Source organism: Cyprinus carpio, chromosome B4 (assembly GCF_018340385.1).
Source record: "Cyprinus carpio isolate SPL01 chromosome B4, ASM1834038v1, whole genome shotgun sequence".
NCBI lineage: Eukaryota > Metazoa > Chordata > Actinopteri > Cypriniformes > Cyprinidae > Cyprinus > Cyprinus carpio.
Window position 1 is genome coordinate 16,617,306 of NC_056600.1, and position 15,910 is coordinate 16,633,215.

A 15,910-nucleotide genomic window follows, 5' to 3' on the forward strand; every position below is an offset into this window, starting at 1 on the left:
AACTGGGGCCCCGCCCCAAACTCGCATCACTAGTTAAAGGGATAGTTCACCCAAAAATGAAATTCTGTCATTAATTACTCACCCTCAGGTCGTTTCAAAACCTTCGTTCATCTTTGGAACACAAATTAAGATATTTTTGATGAAATCCGTGAGCTCTCTGACACTCCCATAGACAGCAAGGATCCTTGTAGATCAAGGCTCAGAAACGTAGCAAGGAGATTGTTAAAATAATCCATGTGACATCAGTGATTCAACTGTAAATTTACTAAGCTACGAGAATACTTTTTGTGCGAAAGGCATGGAAATAAATTCTCATTTATTTGGTTTTTATTTCTCGTAGCATTGCCAATGTAATCCCATCCACACTTGAGTCTCATTGGTCCAAAATCCTGCTCCACATAAATGTATTTTAAACATCTACCATGTTCTGATTTGTTGTGATAGTGTTACATCGTGCAGCATTTTCACTTTCAGTGTGGACAGACAAATTACTTGTCATGTAGTGCCTGGATAGGACATGGTGAACCACCATAAGAACTTAGATGACAACTTCAACAACAGCAGGAAGGCTGGTTACAAAGGTATAGATTCAGTAGCACTGTCATAAACAGCCCCAAGAGGAAACCTATGAACTCTATAGAGTGACTGCAGTGCAAATAAACTGTGGACGCAGGGATGAGGGTGATTGGCTCTCAGCTTTAATATGATTACTATTAGACTGATGATGGCTATTAGTATAATGATGATGAATTTCTTTTGAAGTTTCGCTTATTAGACACACAAACCAAGAGATTAAAGCGAGAGATAGATTTAGGACACAGGAAAAGGCTTTTAGTGACTGTTCATGTCTCTATAGCTATTTTATGACACAGCAAACTGTGTGACAAAGTCAAGTAGGAGATGTGTTAATCATGCCTGATTCGTTTGGCACGATCCATATGTGGGCTATTTTATCTCTTATGATACCATTTTACTTCCTACTCGCACCCGTTTTAAGTTTCTTTTTTCCTATTCTAACTTTTTCTTTCCGACTGTGCTAAATCTGTCCTCCTCAGTTCATTCAACCAGTTACACTGCCTTCAAGTCCTGCTGGGAAGTTCCTACTTATGTTTTCGGATGTCGTAATTACAACATGATATGCATTTAAGTGATTTTGGTCAGAATAAACAGTTTGGCAATTTCATAGATTTTTTCTCTTTTTACTTTCTTGCAATGACAATGTCAGTAAAGCAAAAAAGAAAATGAAGAACAAAAATGTAAATTGTGTAATTGATACACAATTGACTCACTACCACAGAAAATGGGAATAGTAGTGTAGCCCACGAAGTCTATCGCATCATAAACAGGCTAAATAAATCAAACTTTATGGAAAGTTTTGCTGCTACTTTACATCAACTCTATGTGTGTATAAATTCCATCCATTCATTTTTCAGAACAATTGTCCTATGTAGGGTTGTGGAAATGCTGGAGCCTATTCCAACATATCTGAGACTGGATGCATGGGAGAGTCAAGGGTTCTGCTCCAGGTGGGCCACCTTCCAGCAGAATTTAGCTTAGCCTCACATGAAAACCTCCAAACCAGCAAATCAAGGTCTTTAGTATCACTAGAAATTTCAAGGAAGGTCTGTTAGAGCTAAGCCCTGCAGGATGGTAGCCTTTAAGAAGCAGGATTGGACACCTTAGTACTAACCTGTCCATTGCAGGGTTATCACTCTCATGCATTCACACTTTTTGAATTGAGGAGAAAACCGGAGCACGCAAAGGAAATTCACTCCAACATGTAAAGAACACACAAAAGGGGGACCTCCAAGTTAGGTCTCTAAGAAAATCCCATTTTTTGTCTATTGGTAACTACAGCATTGTGGTGCCCTTCGTGTCTTATGTGATCAACCCTACATGACTTGAAGGCAGCATCACAATAATTTGTCTAACAACCCAAAAAAGAAGCCCTAGTTACATTATAAATGATTTCCTCTTGTGTAACTGATTGCATCTGCAGAACACTATCGATGAATCAAAACTGGCACATGCAGTATTCACCATTCTCAGCACAATGTCTTCCAGGATTCACAATGATTATGGTCTGATACGCATGAAAGATGCAGTTTTCCGGTCTCAGTTCATCAGGGATGATGTCGGCGCTACTGATCTGAGATCAGATCTATTGCTATTTTTGTGGAGTATGTGGTAATAGAAGGGTGATACAACTCACGGGCTGTCACAAACTAGATAGACAAGTGTTTCTCAGCCCTGTTTCTGGTGGCACATTAATAGTACACATTTTTGAACTCTTTCCCAATAAAACACACCTGATTCAACACATTACTAGAGCCTCCAAGACATGAGATGGGTGGTTCAGGCAAGGGAGATGTATTGAATTGCTTTCTTTACACACAAGTTAGATGTAGAACTTCTTGAGCAATGGTGGACAAGCTGTCAGACTTATATTTTTGGCAGGTTCTAAATTGGCACTTGGGCAAATCTAGGGACCAGAATATCATGGAGACCTGGAAGCTGTTTTTTTTTTTTTTTTTAAACCAGTAGAAACCACCAGAACACCCAAGCAAGCGACTGCAAAACCACCACCTACACAAACTTTTGCAATTTCATTTGGTGTGCAAAAATTACTCATAGCAGCTTTCAATAGTGAGGTATGTGAATATAAATTGGGGGCTCGTCCGGTACTGCTGGTACCTCTCTCCACATTCATCTCAGCTGTCAGACATGTTATAATCGAACAAAAGAAACGGCAATGAGTTCTTTCATTGGAGCTGATTTTGTTCCCTAGCTTATGCTTTACAACTGCCATCTATCATATCGCTTGAGAACAGAAATGCATTCTGCTGTTGATTAAATCTGTAGAACTTTTATTACCTGGACGACTCACAATGCCTGTTTCTCTCTAAGGTATGTGTCTGGTGTTGGGCTGTATGATATATCCTGATGGCTGGGATGCTGATGAGGTGAAGAGGATGTGCGGAGAAGGGACGGACAAATACACCATCGGAGCATGCTCAGTGCGCTGGGCGTACATCCTGGCCATTATGGGCATATTGGACGCCCTTATTCTCTCTTTCCTGGCTTTTGTGCTGGGCAACAGGCAGGATGGACTCATGTCCGAGGAGCTGCTGGGAGACAGTAAGATTAACATTATTTTGTCTAAAGAATTGTTATTCCATGTCTTTGTCGTGTCTAAATGTCATGTCTTACCATGGGAGGATTCAGACACACCTCTGTCAGCTTGATTACTATCTTTATGCAAATAAATAATTGAAAGAGTGCTGGACAATAAGAGGTTAAAAACAATTCATATATTGTTCAAAACAAAAAATACAAATAGAAGAACAACTTGATATTTGGTCCCTTTGACGAAAACACTATTTGGTTGTGAAATCTAAATGTTATCGCTACTTGATGATCTGCTACTTGCTATTGTTAGTCAGTTGCAAGTGTAAGATGTAAGGGGAGGGACAGTGTCATTAGTATAGAACAAATATTTGTATATATATATATATTTGGTCTGTTTTCAGAAACAGTATTTTGGTAAACTTTGAAGTGTACAGACATGGGGCCAAAATGTGAGGCAGTTGCATACTAAACAATGTGTAAGTATTAGCAAATCAGGGATATTTCACCCAAAACTGAATATTCTGTCATTAATTTCTCACCCTCATGTCGTTCCAAACCCGTAAGACCTTCATTCATCTTCAGAACACAAATTAATATATTTTTGATGAAATCCGAGAGCTTTCTGACCCTGCATAGACAGCAATGCAACTGACATGTTCAAAGCTCAGCAACGTAGTAAGGACATTGTTGAATCAAGTCGTTATTTTTGTTTGCTTTGCATACAAAAGGTATTCTGATGTCACATGGACTATTTAAACGATGTGACAATGTCCTTACTACCTTTCTGGAAACTGAATGCGTCAGTTGTGTTGCTGTCTATGCAGAGTCAGAAAGTTCTCGGATTTCATCAAAAATATCTTAATTTGTGTTCCAAAGATGAAAAAAGGTCTCACAGGTGTGAAACGTACGGTGACCGGGAGGTGACGAGTTAATATGATGTTCCCATGAATTAATATCTTGTGGCCACGATATATTATCACATTCCCAGGTCACCGTAGGAATGACATAAGGGTGAGTAATTAATGACAGAATATTCATTTTTGGTTGAACTATCCCTTTAAGGTAACATGAGATGAATTTCAATTGTTTTGAAAAAAAAAAGTGTTGAAATTAACAAGGAGTGCACAATCAAACTTTCCTCTGTGAATGAATGCAGAAATGGCCTGGCTAATTGTGTGCATTTCTCATACACATTATGTGGTTTAATTATAATCACAAAATGCATAATTTACATAAATGAAAATGAAGAATAACAAACTGGATTCTCCATTTCTCCCCATAAATGTTCTAACACATCAGTTTTCAACGCGCAGCTGTTGTAGCATTTGGTCCAATTCATTCATTACTAGACAGAGCCAGCCAGAGGCGAGCGAGGACAGACCAGCTTGAGAAAATAAGACAGAGCGATGGCCATTAAGGATAGATTCAGATGATAGGGCTGTGAAAAGAAATGAGATATGAGAAGGAGCGAGTAAGAAGAGGAAAAGAGCAAGTGAAGGAAAGATAGAAAGGTAGAATTTACCATGGAGTGGGGTTAATTGAAGCCTGGGGCTCTGGACCTAGCCATGAATTACTAATGACTGTTTACACAGCTTGCTGTCAGCCTGTCCATATTAATCACAGGCACAGCATCGGCTGGAACCCATGCTATGCTGAACAGCACACCTGGAGCAAAACACTATTTATGGATATAAACTATAAAATGCATCATATAATGAAGTTAAATGAAAGAACAAGCTACATTTCCAGGACGACTTGGGTCATAGTTATTGTTTTTTATAATGGTAATGAAGGGTCACTTATAGGTGTATTAAGGTTTTATATTAAACTGATGAGTTGCACAATGCAAATGGTGATTAAGGATGTTTGTATAATGACGAATGAGCAATTCCTGCAGAAACAGAATTTATGTCATATTTTGTGACTGCACATGATGGTGTTAGTGCCATCTAGTGGAATTTATTGGTTAGGTTTATCCCAGCTTGGCAGTATTTAAGAAAATCAGAAACAAAAGGTCTATTTAGTGTGTATTTATCAACTGTGACAACTGTCAATTACTCTAAACTTACTTTAAGCTGCGATTTTGCTTTAAGTTTGATAGACTTTTCTCCTTTTTTTCCCCTCAACAGAGAACGGAAATGCATAGACGCCAGATACACTCAGGTGAGTGAGTGTTAGTATGAGTGAGTCTTTATTTAAAAAATACTGTGAAATAGTTTGATGTAATATTTTTGGCTTTTTTTTTTTTTTTTTACATATTTAAAACTGAAACGGAGTTAGGCTCAGACATACTCAGTATTTAATATAGATGCACTACTGTTTGAAAGGTTAGGGTTTATATAGTTATTTAAAAATGTTTTTGATCTTGAAAAGATCCATTTACGTTTGTTCCAAAACAGAAAATGTAGAAATGTAAATTTTAAACTGCTTTTTATTCTTTTTTTTCAATTTCAAAAATTTGTGGTATGAAAAACCTTTACGAGTTCCTTTCTTTTGTGGAAAAAAATAAATAAAATAGAATGAAAGTCAGTTGGTCCAATGTTTTTTTTTAGACCTCGCTGACAACAAAATTCTTCAAAATGCCTTATGTTGTGTAGAAATAAAGTCATGTTAGGAATGACACAAGGTTGAGTGAATTAGACGGTTTTCATTTTTGAGTGAATTTTTTTATTGATCTCAAGTTTAGCTTCCACGTGTAAATTTCTCAAGTGCAATGCTGTGAATTTATAATAAAACATCGCTTTAATCTGTTTTCAGGTGTTTCTGTCTCGTTCAAGGAAAATCGTTATATGAAATCACAATCCAGCTTTACCCATCATCCTGAGGGCAGGAAGCCTGACTGCAGCAGTTTGAAAAAACGTTAAAGCGAAGGATGCAAACAACAGTGAAAATAGATTTGAAAACACACCTCTTCTCTCCACATACCCCCTCTTCACACAACTCCACTCAATTGAATCTCTTCTCAACAAATCCCTACCCTAGTTTGATTTACCGTGTTCTGTGCTACTAACATGATAGGGCAGCTAATGCACCGTTTAGAACTAACTTTGACTTGGATTAATAATAATAATTAAAAAAAAAATTATTTATTTATGTCGTGTCCTCTTTTAAAGGCCTGCATCACAATAATGTTAATATTTTGGGATTTATGAATTACTGTAAAACACTGTTCTATTTGACTGGATTCTCCAATATAGAAGGAAATATTTACAGGCTTAAATCGTAGGATGCACACTATTATTTCTCTATCAACACCACCCCTAGATGACCCCAAAAAAAAAAAAAAAAAAAAAAAAAAAAAAAAAAAAAAAAAAAAAATCAAAATGGGACACTGAATCCTGACCACTTACCTGAGAACCAATTTCCAGGCAAGTGATTATTTATCGGGTTTCAAAATTTACAATTATTTTACCACAACACTATCCAACATTGTTTAAAATGGGTATGTAAACAGAAGTTGAGAGTTCACTGTTAATATATTTTAAAAATAAGTGTCAAAATTAGGGGCAGACATCTCTGCCATTAGTAATTGTGCACAAGCCAAGTATATACAGAAGTAGGAGAGTGTTTTAAGTATTATGTATTGAGTGTACATGTTGAATTTCTGTATGTCTCTAATTCGATATTTACTTCTCGGCAGTGTTGGTGCTGTATAGTTATGTGTGCCATAATTATGATGTTCTCAGCTGGTACCGTTTTGTACTCTTGGTATAATCATTCTGTCCCACCAAGATAAACGAACAGCCTAGGATCACCAATCAAAAAGAAAATGCCATGGGAAAACCTGGAGAATGTGGTTCAAAAAGCAAAAGCCCACAGGAAACGACCTCACTGTGTACCTAGTGGCACTCCCTCCCTTCTTAGACAGCTGAAGAGTTTGGACAATGCTGGATGAAGTTCTGAAGGGAAAGAAAAAAAAAATGGTTCGCTTTATTTATTGGGTGTCTGTCTTGTCAGATGATGTTATATGTAGAAAATGCTGTAAATACACCATTAAAATGTATTAGTTCTAAAATTTCATTAAAGACAATTCACCCACATTAATGAATAAAGATTTTACCTCTACAGACTACAATCAAGATATTTCATTCTGAGCGTTGTTGTAAAGAACAAACAGTAATATTTATCTTATTTTCATTTTTTTTTTTTTTTACACAGGCCAGCGGTGTCCAATCTTGCTCCTGGATTGTCAGTGTCCTGTAGAGTTTAGCTCCAATACTAATTAAACACCCCTGAACCAACCAATCAAGTTCTTCTGTATCGCTAGAAACTTCCAGGCAAGTGTGTTTTTGGCTGGTCGTAACCAAAATCTGCCATCCAGGAGCAGGACTAGACACCCCAGACATTCAACATCGCAGAAGTTGCGCATTGTGTTATTGAGAAACGTACAAACATTGGCGGTTATAGCTAACTGTATCTATGCAGCCCTTATGCGCATCTTTCTTCACAATCTTTCTACCTTCGTTCCAGATGATTATAACCTCTGGCTTGATGTTGACTGGTCATGTACTCTCTCTTCCTTCATTCCGATTGGGCTTCTCAAGTCTGCATTGAATCTGATTGGTCATAAAACCTCTTTTCCTTCGTTCTGTTCGATCTAAGCAAAAACAGATTCTTTCATGCATCTATCAGATATTAATGACAAAAACGACTAGGTTTATATTTTCAATGACCACCTTAAGATAGGTCTCAGCAACAGCAGTCTCTTCAAACCCTCATCGCAGCACCTCTTCACACAGTGACCTTCACAGTGAAAGAAAAATTCACATTAGGAACATGTAAAAGTCAAAAACAGCCCTCTTTCCCGTCCCAGTAAAACACACGAGTCATTTGGTTGGTATAAAACTGTCATTACAGTGATTTATTATAATGAACCATGAAAATAGCCAACCAGTGCTGTGTCTGTGAGCCTCTGTCCTTCACACACACATACACTCACACACAAAAACAAAAAAAAAAAAAAAAAAATAAAAAAAAAAAACAAAACAGAAAGAAATAAAAAAAAAATAGTGCTACAGTCACAGAAACATTCAGCGTTTTTGTCAAGAGCGCTTGTATTTACAACCATATTCCAAAATGGGGATGGGAGCGAATTATACAAGCATAGAAAAGAAAAGAAGCCAATATTTACAACTGTTTCTGGAGAAAGCTGGAGTAACCACCTATACATTAAATTACACTTTCTACAAATAACCATTGATATTCAAAAATAAACCGCTTACCCCCTACAGGAAGGACCTCTCTTTCTAAAGCTGCCACAGAGAACAGCACGCATCTGTCTGTGCCGTATTTGCCTTCCGTTTCTCATACGCACTTCAGATATGCGCACGGATACGGGCGGCACGCAAGCATACACGCTCCCTTCCGCTTAAAAACAGACACTCATGCACACAGACTCGCTCATTCACACAAGTGCAGTCTCCTGGGGCAGTGAAGCGGCCTATCAGAAAGGTCTCCTCTGAATTTCTGCAGCGGTGCACAGATATTTTTGTTACATGGAGGAATAAAAAAAATAATAATTCTGTATTTTTTTCTCTATACAAAACCTTTTTGCTATATAATGAGCCACTAGATAAAACAAATAACTGATGAACGAAAAACAGTGAGAAACGGGAAGAACAGGGAAAGGTAAGGAGGAAACTGGAATGTCCCATTGCATTGCACTGCACTGGGAGGATAGAGGAAGGATTCAACGGGAAGAGACCGGAAAGGGCGATTAAAATGAATAAAAACATTAAAAATAAAAAAAGACGTCTGGAAAAGACAGGATGGCAGTACAAGATTATGGGAAGGTGAGAGGTGCGGGGGATTCTGGGTAAATGATGAGCACCAGGGTTCATTAACCATCATCTTTTACACAAAGTCTACTTTTACAGTTCTCGGATTTCTTTTTAAAATGTACCCTTTTCCCCCCCACCGGTTTCCATTAGCCTTTGTGAAAAGGTACATAGAAAATATTTACAGTGGTGCTGTGTTGCCTATGTTACACGATGTAGCTCCGCCCCTCTCTGAGCGAGTTTGTCTGGGGGGCGGGTAAGTGGGTGTGGTCAGTGCCATCCTGTGCCCAAGTAGCCGGTGCTGTGAAAGGGGGTGGAAGAAGGGGTAGGTCCTCGGTTACCACCGGCGATCTGCGAGACGCTCGGATTGGGCGGGGTCTGTGTGGGAGGAGTTTGTTGGGGAGGTGGTGGTGGAGGAGGGGGTAATACAGTTTGTTGATAAGTGGAAGGGGTTACTGAGGGGTTGGCTGGTGCAGACTGGTGAAGTAGAGTGGTTTGAAAGCCACCGATGTTCTGGAACGGGTGCGGTGCGGTACTGGAGGGAGCCGGGGGAGGGGGCGGAAGGGGTGGGTGTGGTCCTTGTTTGATTGACAGGAGAGTGCCGCTATTGGGCGGAGGCTGCTGGGAACTCTGTCCCTGAGGAGGTGGAGGAGGAGGTGGGGGCGGGGCAGAGCTCAGCAGAAGTTGATGCTGCTGCATCGAAGGAGGTTGCAGATTGACATGCACCAAGGCGGGACCAGGTTGTGGGTGGGGAGGTGGAGGAGGGGGAGGCGGGGGAGGGGCGGCACTGCTTTGGTAATGCAATGCATGATGGGTCTGTAGGAGAGGTTGTGAACCGAGAGGAAAGGGTGCCGCCACGGTAGGTTTGAACGCAGGAAACGGTGCAGGAGCAGTGGTAGGCTGAGCGGGGAAGTAGGAAGCTGAAGTGGGTGGAGCTGGGGGTGGAGGGGGTGGTGGCGGTGGGGCATTTTGGGGGTTATACTGAGGGAAAGTGGCCGGGCCAGACGTAGCCTGGGGTTGAGGCTGGTTCTGAGGCTGAGCTGTCAGGAAGGCTCGCTGGCCGCGGTAAGGTGAACCTTGGGGTTGCGCTTTGGGAGAGTGCATGAGCGAAGGTCCAGCGTAGTGACTCTGTGAGGCACCGGAGGGCCCGCAATGGAGCTTGCTGGGCGTCAGTGCGGCTGGTTTGGAGCTCGAAGTCTTGGTGCTGGGCTGCTGGACGGACAGTGCCTGAGGCTGAGAAGGACCACGAGGCTGTGCTTCACCATCTTCCTCTTTGGATGGTCGAGACGCAGTCTGGGGTGCTGGAGAACAAGGCTGTAAAAGGAAAGAAAAATGGTTTATGATAACATGAACTTGCTGGTTGAGAAATCTGCTGCCAAAAAAAAAATAATACTTTGAGGGAAGGTTCTCTTACTGCATGTGTCAAGGGGCTCTTGCAGCTCTTGGGAGAAGGACATTCCTTCACCTGGGAGTCGCCACCCTCTGACTCTCCGCTGTCTGAAAACGAGACAAAGCAGGTATTTTAATATTAAGATTAGAAGATCAATGTTCCCACACCTTTTTATCAATGCATTTCCTTGATTTCTCCAGTATTTTTATCTTCTTTGTAACCTTCTTACAAAGATTAGCTCCAACCTACTGCTACTGAATACCCGTTTCATTTAGGGTCAGAGCTAAACTCTGCAGTAAAGTGGCCCTTTAGAAGCAGAATTGGATACCTCTGGGATTATTGGACCTCTTAAAAAAGACTTCCATTTGTATGTCAGGTATCAATTCATGGGTTTTAACAATTATCACAAAAAAACATGGAAATCACAATTCAAAATTCCCTGATGTTTCCAGGGTTGTTTTTACCTGCATCCTTGCGATGGTCACTCAACAACAAGGCCCTGTGGTAGCCCCGCTCCCTAGCCTGCTCTACTGATGTTGAAGATGTCCTGTAAATTAAAAGTGAATTGTATAGGCTTAAATATTCATCAAACTGTCCAAGATATCTCCACAAATATGTCACAAGACAGCCGGATTTCTTGATAAGAGTTTTAATCCAAACCTTTAAAACCGATTTCAAGCTGTTAAAGTGTTACTAGTTCATTTTCACAGAAGGGAATATACTTTAGGGACATACCACTGCCCTTCTCCGTCTCTCTCCCCCTGAGGTGGGGCATCTGACTCCTCGCTGTGCTGAGGTGTCCTGGGGGTTGGCGCTGCTGTGATAACAGGTGGCTCAGGGGCCACTTCCACTGCGACAGGGAAAACATCTACTGGTGGTGCTGTGGAAACAGGGGAGCCACACTCTCCCTTGGAACCACTTCGCCGTGCCTCACGCTGACGTTTCCTGTACTCCAGAAGAGACACCTTACAACACAAACATGAGATGTCAGTTAACAAAGTCGAATAAAAGGCATACATATTCTTTTGATAAAATTTATTCAAGCTATTACTTCAGTTAAGTTTAGTCGACAATGAATTTAAAAAAAAAAAAAAAAAAATTGTACATTTATACATCTGTCAGATGCTTTAACAGACCTTTTTCTTCTGCGGGTTCTTTGCAGCACCTCCCTCCCCTGTGCCATCCCCACTCAATGAGCGAGTAAAGGTCACGTTGCTGCTCTCCTCATTGCAGGAATAAAAGGGCGCCGCCTCACTGAAAGGGCCAGCGGAGGTTGAATCCGGCCTGTACGCCCCCATCTCCAAGGTGTGAGAAGGGGTGAGGTCTCTCAGATTAGAGTTCACTGGGGAAAACGAGATGCCACCTCGGTCTGGACTCTTCATCCAGGGAGGGTAAGAGGAGGCTGGTGTCTCAGGTGCTGAGGCAGCTTCTGAACCACCACCGTCAACCTCCATGCCTTCATCTACTGCGGCATCCTGGGGCTCAGCATGGGAGGACTGAGGACTCAGAGACCCCATAGATTTTGTAGATTCCTGTGGAGCCGTATCAGAGCCTGCATTTCTCACGCTGGGAGATGCCAACAGCGAAGGAGGTCGCTCAACCTGACAAAAGACAGCAAGATGCGTTAGATGTGCTAATGAAAAATGCAGCAAAACACCTCTGTAGCAGGTACAGGATATTTAAGCAGTGAACTCACGTCTTGTGTACTGGGCCTCCGGCTGCCATCTGGAGAGCTGTCCATAGATGACTCACTCTGTGAATTTGCAAAGATATTTCACGATCATTTTGTTGCCTTTAGCCTAAATAATGCTTCAAATCAACACAGCAGAAGTGACCAATAATTTAAAGCCCATCACCACTGGTGACTACCGTCCCTGCTTGGCCAATAGCAAAAGTGTTAGTGCCCTCTTGTGTCAGAACTATAGAGTTTTCATATTTTGAAGATAACATTCATTTAATACTGGGCAAAAATTTCCACTACATTTCGCTCAAGATTACTGGATTAGGTTTTAAATGTTTAAGAATCCTTTTAGAAAGACTGCACTCACAAACACAAAATTCTATGGATTAACATTTTACGTACACTTTTATATACATATATGCTATACATTTTCATTAGGTTTAATTGTTGAAATATCAGGCACGTTTACGGCAACAACCTTACCTCTTGTGGCAGAGGGTTGTTGGGAATCTGCAAGGGTGTTGAGGGCTCAGTACTGGGCTCCTCTGGCCGTGGCCGAGGAGGCGTGTCAAGCAGCAGGGGCGTGCCTGGTGCTTCTGTTGACTCCGTTCGGGTTGGGGTGGCACAAGGGGACCCGTATGGGGTGGAAGTCTCGGACATACAGGGATCGAGTGAACATAAGCGCCTTTTCTTCAACGGGGTAGGCAACTCTGCAAGCACATGGACCAAGTAAGACTAAGTACAGCTTTAGACAAGCTTTGAGTTATTAATTTGCAGAAGGACATGGACTGCTGACCCACCTGGTAGTGAGCAACTGCCGTTGAGGGGTAGAGGGCTGTAGGACTCGCCGTTTATAGAGGGGCTGAGAGGGCTCTCACTAGGCATCAGCAGAGAAGGGCGCCCTCCACCTGGGCTGGTGGAGCCCTCCTCTTCTAAAGCTTGCTTCAGCCAGCGCTGCACAAAACAATACTGAATTAGACCAGAGACTTGCTAGCCTAAAGATGAACACTAGAAAGTGAATATTAAAGAGCTAAAACTTTCCTGCAGTATCAATTGCCAGACAACCATTTTATTATCAGAGAGAAGCTAAAGTAAATGATACTGGCTGACATCTCTAAATAATGCAGCAATTTTACCTTCTTGCACGACCCAGTGGTAGGTGGTGTTTCAGGCATTTCTCTCGAGCGCCGCCGCCCCGTGGGCACTCCCAGAGTGCTGGGGCTGCGGTTGGCCAGAAAAGGAGATGAGAAGCGGATGTAGTGTTTGGGTGTGCTGTAGACGTGTGAACTGCAGGCCATGCCCGGTAGAGAGTTCAACTGTGTGGCCAAGACCTCAGGATCACTACTGATCCGCAAAGGCCTCTCAGGGGGAGGCTCCGGTGTCCGCGAAGCACTCCGTTCCTGTTTGTCAACACCGATCCACTCACTCACTAAGTGCTGTTGGAAAAAAGAATAAGTTGTAAAATGCACAACAAACTGCTGAGAAATGCACTCTATGGTAAAGATTTGTACCTTTTTAGTTTTGGGGTACTTCTGTCCACTGCGGCAAGTTGGGGCGGGAGAGCTGCTGTGGGGTGGGCTGGTGTCAGGGGCATGTATCGGCGGAGGGTCAGCCTCAGGGGCCGAAGGCGTCTCTCCATCATGAGTCTCTGTTGTTAAGGGCTCTAAAGTGTCACCAGGGGAACTGGGTGGCAAGTCGAAGCAAGCGCTGACTGTTCGCGCTCGCCGCCTCTGCTGTCCGATGTGTGTGCGGTTCCGCGAGAAGCTTTTTCTCTGTTTGTTACGGCTCACCTTTGCTGGCTTCAGACAAGGCTCATCCTTCACTACCTCTAGCATGGGCTAAATGTTCAAACAGTGAACAATATATTAGTGCTGCCAAACGATTAATCGCGATTAATCGCATCCAAAATAAAAGTTTTTGTTTACATAATATATATATGTGTGTACTATTTTTATTTATTATGCATATATAAATACATACACATACAGTATACATTTTGAAAATATTTACATGTATATTTATATTAATATAATTTATATTATATATAAATATATTTAATATATAAACAATTTTTCTTAAATGTATACATGCATGTGTATTTATATACACAATAATTATACACAGTGCACACACATTATGTGAACACAATATATATTTTTTGGATGTGATTAATCGTTTGAAAGCATATATTATTTTTTACCTCATACACAACGATATTACTAATTTGACAAATTTACAGTCTTTACCATATTTCTGATCAAATAAACGTATGTAACATTAACAGTTCACATTTTATTTACGGTCAGACATGACCAAATGTAAATAGCATGCGAGTCAATAACCGTTTCTTTTGTCTGCGACTCATAAAGTGAGTTAGAATCAGTCGCACAGGAAACACTTCTGATTTAGCGTCGTATGCACATGTACATCATTGAAGGTTACGTACCTGTATAGTGGCAGGAGATTCAGCCTCTGGTGTAGTAGGAGGCTCTTCCTTAATCTCGCTGCGTCCACCAACTTCCCCTTTGGTGCCGATCCTTTCTAACGCTTGCTCCCTCCGCTTTTCTCTTTTCTCCATACGAGCAAATGCCTGCAGAATTGCCTCCATCTTCCTCTCTTCACGTGTCTATATGAATGACGGACAGAAAAAAAGAAGGAAAGAAGACAACAGAGAAAGGTTGAGTCTATTTTCTTCTGACAGTTGGGAACCCAGCTAGCTACTTAGCGCAATCAGCAGGCCATAGCCAGCAGCAAAGGCGGGAAAAAAGAGAAATGGGACACTTCTCTTCTAGTCAAGAGGAAACACAAGACACCCCCAAGGGGTGAGAGGAGGCATATATGTGTGTGAGAGTTTCTGTACTCTCTCTTGTCCTACCAAAATGAAAGGCAACAAATACCACACAAGGGTGTCTTGAGGTGGGCCATGTTGAGTGACTGAGGGTTGCATGCCTGGACTTCAGTCTCAGCATGGGGTCAGTGAGCACAGGACAGTGGGGTTAGTGTGTGGGTTCACCTGTACAGTAACAGGCAGGGGGTGGGTTGGTGGGGGTCGTTCAGGATATGTAGGGGTAGGTTTACCTCCTTGTTTCTCAGAGCTCTGCAGCAGGAAGCCCCTGCGCCGTGACGATGGGACTCCTCTGCCGGGCTGCCCTGAATGGTGCCGAAAGAGACAGCCATCAGGGTTTAAACACACACAGGCCTCCAGTTCGCTCACACCCCCATGCACACACTCATACGTATCAGCCTAGTCCTTGCTGTATGGGTAGTGTGGCTGGGGTTTAGAGCTTCATTATGGGCATACGTGTGATTAATGGACATACCCCTCTTTCAACAAAAAGGTGCTGGTCTTGACATTGCTCCAGTCTTGAAACAGAAATCACTAAACGGCTAAAAAAAAGAAGTCACGATAATTTCTTCTTAACTACACTGATGGGAAAAAATGGTCTTTATGGGAGGTGTCTGCTGCAATATACATTCTGTTGAGCTGTTGAAAACAACTTTCCTCATCCATCTAAAATAAAATTTATTTATTTACAAATATATCCAACAAAAGCATTTCATGATTATTTCAGGATTTTTCTAGTTGTTTGCGACAACTGCAAGATTTTTCATTTAACCTACTAGCTTGCTGTCAAAAAGTATAAAATAGACTATATTACACATAAACTGGTAAATAAAGAAACCTGTAAAAAAGCTTGTTTGAAGGTGCAGTGTGTAAATTTTAGCGACATCTAGTGGGGAGGTAGAGAACATAGAGAAGCTACGGTGGCCGACACAGGACAAAGATGTTGTCGTCTGAGACAGCAGAAAGTAGCCAGTCGAGCAATGAGGTAAATTAAGGAATTATATTTACTTAATTATTCAGTGAACCGAATATTATTGTTACTTGTTCATCGTGTCAGTGTTTTATTCGCAAGAACAACATAGTGACGA

The 15,910-nt window shown here is 41.6% G+C and overlaps 2 protein-coding genes and 1 long non-coding RNA gene across 3 annotated transcripts in view; 1 reads left to right on the plus strand and 2 right to left on the minus strand.

Moving 5' to 3' along the window:
* The window catches only part of LOC109066477 (LHFPL tetraspan subfamily member 3), a 33,650-nt gene extending 27,640 nt beyond the window's left edge, over positions 1–6,010 (plus strand). Inside the window, 3 exon segments of the mRNA XM_042722218.1 lie at positions 2,908–3,138; positions 5,259–5,292; positions 5,887–6,010. Of these exon segments, the coding sequence (XP_042578152.1) occupies positions 2,908–3,138; positions 5,259–5,275 (248 nt within the window). The 3' untranslated portion in view covers positions 5,276–5,292; positions 5,887–6,010.
* A 403-nt stretch (positions 6,011–6,413) lies between these two features.
* Positions 6,414–8,109, minus strand: LOC122137038. Its single transcript, XR_006154539.1, has 2 exons — positions 7,806–8,109; positions 6,414–7,726 (listed from the first exon to the last, which is right to left on the minus strand). It is a non-coding gene; the product is annotated as an uncharacterized LOC122137038 (long non-coding RNA).
* Positions 8,110–8,813: 704 nt separating this feature from the next.
* Positions 8,814–15,910, minus strand: part of LOC109066409 (inactive histone-lysine N-methyltransferase 2E-like) — a 35,654-nt gene continuing 28,557 nt past the window's right edge. Inside the window, exons 13-24 of the mRNA XM_042722219.1 lie at positions 15,056–15,127; positions 14,424–14,603; positions 13,489–13,815; positions 13,114–13,413; positions 12,778–12,931; positions 12,461–12,687; positions 11,993–12,049; positions 11,433–11,897; positions 11,032–11,261; positions 10,761–10,843; positions 10,321–10,403; positions 8,814–10,220 (exon numbers count right to left, since the gene is read on the minus strand). Coding sequence (XP_042578153.1) covers positions 9,177–10,220; positions 10,321–10,403; positions 10,761–10,843; positions 11,032–11,261; positions 11,433–11,897; positions 11,993–12,049; positions 12,461–12,687; positions 12,778–12,931; positions 13,114–13,413; positions 13,489–13,815; positions 14,424–14,603; positions 15,056–15,127 — 3,222 coding nt within the window. The 3' untranslated portion in view covers positions 8,814–9,176. The remainder of the gene's footprint in view (positions 10,221–10,320; positions 10,404–10,760; positions 10,844–11,031; positions 11,262–11,432; positions 11,898–11,992; positions 12,050–12,460; positions 12,688–12,777; positions 12,932–13,113; positions 13,414–13,488; positions 13,816–14,423; positions 14,604–15,055; positions 15,128–15,910) is intronic.